We start from the raw sequence: 10,850 nt of genomic DNA, 5'->3' as shown, positions 1-10,850 counted from the left end.
TCTGTTCAAATCATACTAAATTTAACAGAATAAAATACTGCATTGAATATTATTACTTGTGTAGGTGCATCAGACCCATGTTAGTGACTCTCTGTGTATTCACACAGAAGAAAATAATAACCCTAATAGAATGTGTCACATTTAACATTTACATTTAGTCATTTAGCAGACGTTTTTATCCAAAGTGACTTACAGATGAGGGAAACCATGGAAGCAATTGGAACAACATGAGGACAACAAAAAGCATAAGTGCAATAAAAATCTGGTCTCATATAGACTACCACAGTATACAGAGCCAGAAAGAGTACATACTATATTACTTGTGTAGGTTCATCAGATCCATGTGAGCGACTTTTTGTGCATTCACACAGAAGAAACAGGGGGGTAGAATCCAGGCATGTGGGTAAAAATGAACCTGCTCAAATAATACCCCCCCAAAATACTAAAGCTGTCCATGTTTCTAGAATAATGTGTCACATTTTACATACTGTATTACTTGTGTAGGTTCATCAGATCCATGTGAGCGACTCTTTATGTATTCACACAGAAGAAACAGGGGATAGAATCCAGGCGTGTGGGTACTAATGAACCTGCTCAAATAATACCCCTCCCCCAAAATACTAAAGCTATTCTTGTTTAAATTATTGTTGTTGAATAAAAGCTAATTCGGCTTGCCATAGTAAAGCCTAACACGCGTCACCTAAACAGAAGCCATTTCTAGTAACATTTGCTAGTCTCGTTTACGATTTGGTTTAAGAACCAATGAATCACATTTATGATTTCTTACTGCCATCTACAGGAAAATGCGCAAGTTTTCGTCCGAGTGAAGGTTTTTAACTGCCATCTACAGGAGACACGACGTTAGTCTCCGCGCGCACGCGAAGTGGGGTAGTCTTCAGCCGGGGGGTTCGAAAAAAACCAGGCACAACAACTGTTAGCGACAGAGCTACCGCCAAGCTACTGAATAATGTTAGTAGCGAGCTACTCCCCAACACTGCTTATTTTTACTGGTTATTTCTGAAATGTCGTTTCTTGTCACGGAGATATATTAATGCTGTCGTTGACGGATGTTTTCTTGTGGCTGTGTATGATGATCTGTAACGGTAAGTCTAATGACATGTTATGTTTTGGCTTTTTATTTTATTTCCAACAGTACAAAACTACTGAAGTTGGGTGACAGTAAGTACAGTACAGAGTCTGTGCAGCTCTACAAATATGGATATGGCATGGTATAGTGGTGTAGTCTACGTGATACGCAGGTATACGCCGTATACTCACTAGAAAAGATCAAGGATTTCCGTATACCCACTTAAAATAGCGCGAGTATACGTAACAACGTCGTTTTGTGTCTGAAAAGTGCGACGCACTGACTTTTGGACCAGCGCCGGTGGATGAAACTTTCTCTTCTTCTGCTGATCACTCGCCCTCACTTTTAAAACCTCTGCGTATTCTTTAATAAAATGAGCATATTTGTAACATAACTGTAAGGGGTATAATTGTATCTAACTAGCTAACTTCACTAACGTTTGTTTGCGGGGTGAATCAATAAATGAGGGCGGAAGGGAGAGAAAACTTATATTACAATGTATATAATGATGAGAGATGAGAACTGGCCAACCTTGTGAAAGTCAGGCTAGAGACAGGTCCGTGCACGTTTTATTCATTTGATATCCTATTTCAGAGTCGGCGCCACGAGGGGGCACTAGGGGGCATGGCCCGGCCACTTCAGTCACTGTGCCCCCTCACTTTTTAAAATGAAAAAAGGCAATATCATTACAAAACATTTGGAGAATGAATTTGGTTTATATTTATTAAAGAAACAACAAGAGCAGAGGGTAAAAAATAATGTATTTATTCGTTAACAGAATTTAAAGACATTGTCTTGTGCTGTACTTTCATGTGTTGTTAAAAACACAAGCTAAAGGGCTGCTTGCGTCCAGCGGCAACGTTTCTGTATGCATTGCTTAACAAGAAACGGGCATTACTATTATGTAGACGGTGACAGGTGGAGATACAGGCTGTCTATCATAAAGCAAGAGCTCGCTCTTTAGTGTTGTGATGCGATCGTTTTGTTAGACATAAAGCTCTACTGGGGAACAATCCATTCTTTTTCTGTCACTTTTTCTTTAAAGTCTGCTTTTGACATTTCTCTATATTTTTTTCTATATATGCGTCTAAATTAACAATCTTCATTTATTAACTTCCGCTGAATTTATGTAGGCTATGATCGGTGTATTTCCAGTTCTTTTTGTCAAAACGTCATACAACATTTGCTCTCCTCCAAGAATGAAAAAAAATTGCCTTTCAGTTCAGTGTCTTTCATACAGTGTCTTTCATCTCTTTTATTTCAGTTCAATTTATTAGCTTTGAAAAAGCTATGCGAAATATGAAATGCTGTCCTCGAAATGGACATTTAGAATTGTTAAACTTCAAAACGGCAGTGCGCACTGGATGAAAAGCTTTGTTATCTACAACTCGCAGGTATTGCGCACGCATAGGCAGGATTTAACTAGTTTTTAGTTAAAAATGTCTGGCTCTCAATGAAAAAGGCAGTGCGCGGCTGACGTGTGCGGACATGGATTTCTTCGCGCACTCGTTATGTGCGAATGTGCCGCTTTTACAAGTATGATTTGGTTAGCCTACCACGTTGCATATAGATCAGGTTTTCCGCGATTATCTGTGATAAAAAAGTAAACTGTTAAAACTTAAACTTGAGAAGAAAACTGGGGCATGGCGGAGTGCCGCTTCTTAACACCAAGAGCCGCACACTGAAACAGAACAGAGCGAGACCTCAGCATATGTGCCGTGTCTCAACCTCGAATTGTCCAACCTGTCAGATTTTCCTACCGCAGGGCAAAATTTAGGCTATAATCTAAACCAGAATGTAGAATGATTTTACAATGCAAAATACCCTGTCAGATAGTCCTACCAGTTTAAAATGAACACATTAAATAAATTTACATCGTAAATACCCTGTCAGATTATCATACCAGCATAAAAGAAACATGATTAATTTACAGTGCAATACCCTATAATTGTACTACCAGTACTAAATAAATATGTAGGCCTAGAATGATTTAACAACGAAAATACACAATCAGATTGCCGTAACAGTATAAAATAAACAAGTATGATTTTATAGCGCAAGAAAATGACGTAACATTGATGTGCGCATGCCTGGTAGGATAATCTGACGGGTAGAATGAAATTTCGGGACACTATCCCCTTCTAAACCCCTAAACCCTGCCCACATCCCCACCCCCCCCCCCCCCACACACACACTAACCATAGCAGCCCCCTCACTTTGTGCACCCTCGCGCCGACTCTGAGCCTAGGTGTCGACACAGTTTACAGGCAGATAAAGCCGTGTTTTAAAGGTTGAAGCGATCAAGCTTTGAAGCGCTTTGTATTAATTAATTTTAAAGTAATTTTAAAACTGCGTTTAGCCGCAGATTCTCATGTTGTTGTTTTTTTAGAATAATTGACGAACATAAATTACTCGCTTGTTTTCATAGCCACTTCATTTGTCATCACAATACGGACCTCTAAGCTTACGGCATTATGCCTTTTGTTCACACAGGGCGCTTTCTGATGCAGGCAACGTTATTAATACTACTACTACTAATAATAATAATAGGTACCTTTCTAGATCAATCCCACTGAAAGCAGCAATTTTCTGGGATCAGCGTCTGTGAAAGGGGTGTTAGATGTGGAAGTTATACTGTATACAGCACACTGCGTGGCGTACATTGCAACACATATTTCTGCTTAAATATCACGCACAGTTCACAGCAAGCGGTGGTTCGCGTTGCGACAATAACTTGTATTGCATTCTGAACTAACTGTAGTTTGTTTATTGATGCTGCAGGACAACCACTAAGTAGTGCATTACAGTAGTCAAGTCTTGAGGTCACAAATGCATGAATAAGCTTCTCTGTGTCAGCAACACATAAAATATTTCACAATTTGGCAACATTTCTAAGGTGGAAGAAGGCTGTTTTTGTGACATTTGAGATGTGATTTTTAAATGACAGGTTGCTGTCTAATATAACGCCAAGGTCTTTTGCGATTTGACCAATCGGGTGAAAGAGGCGTTACAGCGCCGCCCACATGTACGAATGCCAATTGAGTCCAGAATCCGTTTTTAAACCGCAAACGAAAAATAAAATATCGGGTCAAAAACGAAATTTCCGTTTGGTGAACTAAACGAAAAAACGAGAAACTAGTCATTTTTCAATTTCTCGTTATGTGATTTCAAATAGGATATCAAATGAATAAAACGTACACGGACCGAGACACTGCCAGCAATCTAAGTGCAACGGGTGCTTGATAAACTACACAAATTGTCATTGTTAATTATTATAGTTAACTATCAATGTCAATAATAGGCGCAACTTGCACTCATAAGTGTGACCCTGTGTGTGAAAACTAGGCTAAAAATCTAGTTATTAGTGAGTAGCTTTAGAGTTTGATTTTAACCATTTATGTCAATATGATTTACTGTAAGGCTTTAGTCAGTCAAAATCAAACTAAATTAAAATCTAAAGATTATACTTTCACAGGATATTCTTTACATTATGTTGGTTGCCCTGCTGAAGAAAATAATAGAACCCTGCCCAAAACACAATAGATGCAGATGGGAACAATAGAACACCCATTAATGCCAAAGACATTTTTTTTTATTTTGTAATAGAAAGATTTGTGGTTCATAATGGTATTATAAAAACCACTAGAATTTATGTAATACTATTTTTAGCAGGGTGGGTTTATGTAGAAATAGTATATCACAAATAAATGACTTTATAGCTGGGTTTTCAAATGGATCACAAATGTGCATTGAAAATTGCCAGCTGATAAAACCTGTGCTTTAGGGATTGTATACATATACCATCTAAGGCTAAACGAAACTCTTAACTGGCTGAGTAAGACATTGATTAACAAAACCAGCAAGTCCCCCAGCTGTCATTGGCTATTGAAATCTTTCAGAATGCTCTTGATATATGAGGCATGCATTCGTGAGTGTGGTGGTGCTCATGGGTTGTGAAAGTGACCTTTTTGTCAGATATGGTGACCCATACCCGAAATGTGACCTCTACTCCATGAACCATGAACACACGCACAGCAAGTGGTGAACACACGTACACCCGGAGCAGTGGGCAGTTATCACTGCAGCACATGGGGGGCAGGTAGGGGTTGGTGCCTTGCTCAAGGGCACCTCAGTGGTTACCCGCCAAATCGAACCGGCAACCTTCTGGTCACGAGTCCGACTCTCTAACCATTAGGCCACGACTGCCCCTTAAATTGTCATCTGGGACGGGTGAGTAGGGTGGGGGGTATCTCACTACAAAAAACTAGATACCACTGTGTGCTGTTGGACTTGGCAAAGCAATCCTCAAGTCCGCGTGTTCAATAACTCAGGAGAGTAGAAATTCTCTTCAAAGATTTATTAAGTCAAACACCACATGAATAAAGCATACAGAGCTCTGGGTTCGTCTGTCCGTAGTGTAAGGTCGGAGCCAAGATGTCCCGACCAGAGACTATTCTTCTCCTGAGAAACAAAGAATGGTTCTAAGCACAGTGGGGAACCTAGGCCAAAAGGATACCTTCCTTTGAGAAACAACGGACTCCCTCCAGTACAGCAAACTCCTACTGAGCTAACACCTACATCTCAAACGATGCATACAAGTGAATCACAGATGCAGACCTCACCCTGCACCCCCAACTGTTCCTTTCCTCCCCTCTCACTCAACGCAGGACACCCAAAAGCTCTGAGGACCGTACACAAGAAAAGAACACTGCACATACACAAAAAAACATACACATGTTTGGTATCATCCAAAAGGTCTCAGTGCAGCTGGTACAATGGTCTCACTCCCATAACAACAGAATGTAATGACAAAGTTTTGTAAGAACTTAACAAACTTCCCTCAGTGCTGGAACATTTCTCACACATTTGGTGACTTTCACCAATCACCTACTGTATGCAGATGAAGTACAGCCCCAAGGATCACAAGACCCAATCACAGCCAAATTCCTAACTCTAAAGAACATTTCCATAATGCTTTGTTCTGGTTTGGTATTTAAGGGAAGTTGACAAAAATATCAGGGAATCTGTAGCCAGATCTCCCGCACAAATTCCTGTGTGTCGTCTCTTGTCAGGTATGCAACATTGAACTTCTCTTTGCTTTATTTCTTATGATTTTCTGTTATTTGTTATTGATTTATATTGATTGCCATTGATTATTGAATTGAACCTTGAATTGGATTTTGAATTATTCTTACCTGGCTAATAAATTGTTATGTTTGAATTCATTCTGTATTGTTCTGAGTTTATAAACTTTAGTAGATCACTCTATATCCTTTGTTACTGCAAATCTACGTTCAGGTTGGTGACGGACTAGAATCCTGTATTAGGTGGAGCATTGGGCACGCCAGCTGAGATTTTAGAGCTCCGGCTAACTGCTTGGCATTAGTTTAAGTGTAATTAGACCGTAGGGGCTATCGTTTCCGTTTAGAACAGCACATAGGTTGTCTGACCAATCTAAATAGGGCAAGTCACCAAAACCTCTGGTTATTGTAATATTATTCTAACTAAGTGTACATAGGAAACTATGGCATGATTATATAAAGCTACCGTCAGAGGAAGTAAGATTGGTCTATTTATCTCTATGGATTGGTCATGACCTCTGGTTGGAAATAATCATTACTTTAATTAAGTTGTCAATAGTCTAAGTGGACTAGATCAAATAATGTTTCAGGAAGTGCTGGTTGGAGACGGCCATCTGAGCATTACTAGTCATAGAAACCTCTGGCAGTGACCAAGACTGACGAGTTTGTGACCGTGAGATCCGCGTATAACGGCCGGCGCGAGACTCTAAGCGACATTGAGAATCGGATGAAGGAGTGTAATTTACAATAAAACAGAGGAATCAGACATCCGTCCAAATTTCACAATTATTAATGATAAAAGTTAAATGTAAACTAAATGAGAAGTCGAGATATTATTATTAAATTGGAGTCAGATAAAATAGAGGTAATTAAGTGAAATGTGCTTTCATTCAAATACTGTTTCACTAAACACAAAGGAAGACAAGAACACTTGTGAAGCCTTCGCCACTCCTCTGGATACCGTCATTGGACCAGTGGGTGGTGCCTACACTAGTTACACAAAACTACACAAGTCTTATGTCAGGAACTCTGAACTGCTTGTCTTTCCCTTAACCCAGTATTTATAAACAGGCACAAATAAGTTCAGTTTCGAGGTGGTCTCTTCTTCAGAAATCAGCTGATTTCTTGTAATCCCTTGCAAGCTTCAGTTTTCAGTTAGACCGCACTCTGGTTTCCTGTTTCTCTGCAAACATACAGTGGGGCAAAAAAGTATTTAGTCAGCCACCAATTATGCAAGTTCTCCCACTTAAAAAGATGAGAGAGGCCTGTAATTTCCATCATAGGTACACTTCAACTATGAGAGACAGAATGAGAAAAAAAATCCAGAAAATCACATTGTCTGATTTTTAAAGAATTTATTTGCAAGTTATGGTGGAAAATAAGTATTTGGTCAATAACAAAAGTTCATCTCAATACTTTGTTATATACCCTTTGTTGGCAATGACAGAGGTCAAACGTTTTCTGTAAGTCGCCACAAGGTTTTTACACACTGTTGCAACTCTTCTCAATGTTCTTCATCATCAGAAAGATCTTCAGTGTCAAAATGTGTGTTGTTGTGTTCAGTGATGAATGTGACACGTGTGAGTCTCTCCTGGTACAAAGGAAAGAGTTTATTGTCCAGCATCAGTGTGTCTGATCTCAACATCAGACTCTCTCTACCTCTGGAGGTGGAATATCAGGACACAAACACATACAGATGTGTCTTCAACAATCCCATCACAAACCACACACAACATCTACACATCACTGATGTCTGGCAGACATGTTCAGGTGAGTCAGCAATTAATGTCTTCTTACAGCAACTTTATTGATTTTAATGGACACAACATTAAGTCATCAAGACATTAAACATTGTCATCATGATGATGATATTTTATGTAACTTTTATGTAAAATGTTATTAGATGACATGATTTTTTTTGTGCATTGCCAGAATTCAGATACTTCACACTGCTGAAAGCTGTTGCTGTTGTTGTTGTGTGTCTGTTGGGGATCACAGCATGTGTCATTCACCACAGCAAAAAGGCAAGTATTTACAAGCTCTAAATAAAACATGAAAATATTGTTTTCAACCACTATTCATAAATATTCATTTCTCTCTACATCACTCTTTGTTGCTTCTCAGGCTGAAATCCAAGCTCGCTTACAGCCATACTGGGATTTAATTTGAGAAACTATTGGGGAGATTTATCTAGATGCAAGCTGGACACAAACGGCAGACAACATTGCCTTCATTGAAACAAAGGCTGGTTAGATTTAACAGTAGCAGACTTTTAAAACCCTTTAGAGACATTTTTCCTATAAAACGCACCTTGTAACAAAGCAACTTTCTGGACAAACACTTATCTTAAATATGCACTTTTGTTGAATTGACCATTGTTACCTAGATTTAAAAAAATGTGTGTGATTGATTTCTGCTTCATCATGTTGATATTTCATCTGTTACAACCGCCCACTGTACCTTGTTTATTTTTCTTAAATGTCTTACATTTTACCAGTTGTTAAAAGCTGCTTGAATATATTGCACACTTGATCTTGTGAAATTTGTGTAAATGTTTACTTCTTATTTCAGTTCATATTTTTAGCCCTCCTTTTTTCCTTCTTATAGGTCTTTTCTTATAGTCTATCTTAGAGCTAGAGCTTCTGAGAGACACATTTTTAAATTACCTCTTTAATTGATGATTTGATTAAACAACATTGTGATAAAGATCAAATAAAAGCTATTTAAGATATGTGTGCGCTCATGTTTATTGGATGACCACATACCTAATGTTAAATTAAAAGTGTTACTTTGACACCATCTATTCTTGGATATACAGTAGGTGTACACTCCTCAGATTTGTTCCTTTTTCGGCGGAGGATCCCTTTAAATATGGCATAGTATTGCATATTTTTGTCTGTTGCTTTTAACTGTCCAAGAGGTCATTTTACAAGTCACATTAGTCACATGCTAATAACCACTTAAATCAGAATACAACATGTCTTGGTGCATATTGCGGTCATTTGGTAAAAAAAACATGTATTCAGACATGATTAGGTATTAAAGATCATGATTGTGGTGTGAATTTTGTCATGTTATGAGAACATTGACCGGTAGGGGGCATCACTGCTCTATGCAGCCACCTGTTGTGTAGTTACAAATATAATCCAAAATTTTGGCCAAAAGTTCTTATCTTTTGTATTATGGTGTAACTGTTATTTATGTTTTTTCCACTTTAAACTACTAATCTCTAATGATGTCCATAAACATTTTAAGACACTGGTTTTGTTTGTATTTGGCATGATTGTTATGGCTTCATTAAACATAAATCCTTTCTTAATGAGGTCATCTCTTGTGACAACCAGCACATGACAATGATATACTGTATATATGGTAAAAAGCAAGAGGGATGCAGCCCTCATTATTTATTCCACATCTTGTAGAAACTAGAAACCAACTAACAGTCTGTAACTAACAAAGTATAAAAAAGCATTTATTGGGTCAAATATTTATTTTTAATTTGAAATACAAAATATGCATTACATGTCAATCATTAATGATCCTATAGAGTGCGTAGAATATCATGATAAGTGTTACAGATATGAAATCAATGACTAAATAACTAATCAAAGATTTTTGTAAAGCATCGATAGTTTCAAGATTTTTTTAAACTAAGAAATGTCTTACTAAAATAATATCTACTGAAAAAAAGCTGAATTAATGAACAATTTTTTTTAGATCACAATAAACATGGTCTTCTTAATGTGAAAGCCATTGATTATTTGGATATAGAAATATTGCCCCAAAGAGCTAGAATCATAGAGCAAAAACACTGTTTGCTCTTCTACACCTCTTTAAGCAGAAGTCCATAAGGACGGATGGAGCTCTCCACTATTTCCTTCTCTTTCTTAGCAGATGTCCCCTTAGGGATGGGGATCAACCAATAGTCATCCATGTCCTCGATGATTTTCCTCTTCTTGGGGTTGACTCTGTTCTGCATGATGATACTATAAGTCTTTCCATTCTTCTGTGATTTGAATGTCTTGCTGTATGAATCTGCCACGTCTATGTCTGGAGTTGAATAAATTCCTCTCCCGTGAACTTTACCATTGCCCACCTTGTAGTGGGTTTTAATGATCCCCTCAGCTCCTTGTACACTAGTCCCATGGTAGGACACTGGCCACTCACCGGGATCAGAGTGGTTCCTCCACCCGACTGTTCCTAGCCAAGCGTTCCCGTCTGGGTACTTATCACGAACCTTCAGCCCGAAACGCTTCCACCCGTACGGGCGCTCGTACGGCTCATTCCCGCGCTTGCAGCCAGAGTCAGAATCAGAGTCAGAATCAGAGTCAGAATCAGAGTCAGAATCAGAATCAGAATCAGAATCAGAGTCAGAATCAGAGTCAGAATCAGAGTTAGACTTGGACATGTGAGTGAAGTCAAAGTCATACGCTGGGTCGAAAAATTCATCTGGAATCACAAATACTTTTCTCAGAGAAGAGCTCGTGTTTTCTTTTTTCCGGGTTTCCTGTGATGTTTGTGGCTGGTCACCAATAAACCAGCCTGCCAGCAATGAAGTCAAATACGACACAGGACTGAGCAACAGCCCCAGCGCTTCATAACCAAGAAGAGCAATCGTCGGCAGACTGGTAACATCCAGTTTAACAGATCCGTCTGAATCTGAAACCTCTGACTGCAGTTTC

At 38.7% G+C, this 10,850-nt stretch overlaps 1 protein-coding gene across 2 annotated transcripts; it reads left to right on the top strand.

The window, feature by feature from the left end:
• The first annotated feature begins 775 nt into the window (after positions 1–775).
• On the top strand, positions 776–9,228 carry LOC130548291 (natural killer cell receptor 2B4-like). Of its 2 annotated transcripts, none has more exons than XM_057324962.1 (4): positions 776–1,103; positions 7,732–7,938; positions 8,101–8,192; positions 8,293–9,228. In XM_057324962.1, exons 1-4 carry the CDS (start codon positions 1,052–1,054, stop codon positions 8,335–8,337), a joined length of 396 nt encoding a protein of 131 aa, XP_057180945.1. In that variant the 5' UTR covers positions 776–1,051; the 3' UTR covers positions 8,338–9,228. The 2 variants fall into 2 exon arrangements, with proteins under 2 accessions (XP_057180945.1, XP_057180944.1); XM_057324961.1 differs by having other exon boundaries at positions 7,693–7,938.
• The last annotated feature ends 1,622 nt before the right edge of the window (positions 9,229–10,850 follow it).

The sequence above is a fragment of the Triplophysa rosa genome, linkage group LG25 (assembly GCF_024868665.1).
Source record: "Triplophysa rosa linkage group LG25, Trosa_1v2, whole genome shotgun sequence".
NCBI classification, from domain to species: Eukaryota; Metazoa; Chordata; class Actinopteri; order Cypriniformes; family Nemacheilidae; genus Triplophysa; species Triplophysa rosa.
This window is presented reverse-complemented; position numbering and strand designations above follow the sequence as displayed.

Coding starts and splice junctions, on each gene's coding strand:
- LOC130548291 (XM_057324961.1), top strand. CDS start 1,052: ATGCTGTCGTTGACGGATGTTTTCTTGTGGCTGTGTATGATGATCTGT. Junction 1,104..7,692: donor GTGTATGATGATCTGTAACG/GTAAGTCTAATG, acceptor CTTCATCATCAG/AAAGATCTTCAGTGTCAAAA. Junction 8,193..8,292: donor TCATTCACCACAGCAAAAAG/GCAAGTATTTAC, acceptor GTTGCTTCTCAG/GCTGAAATCCAAGCTCGCTT.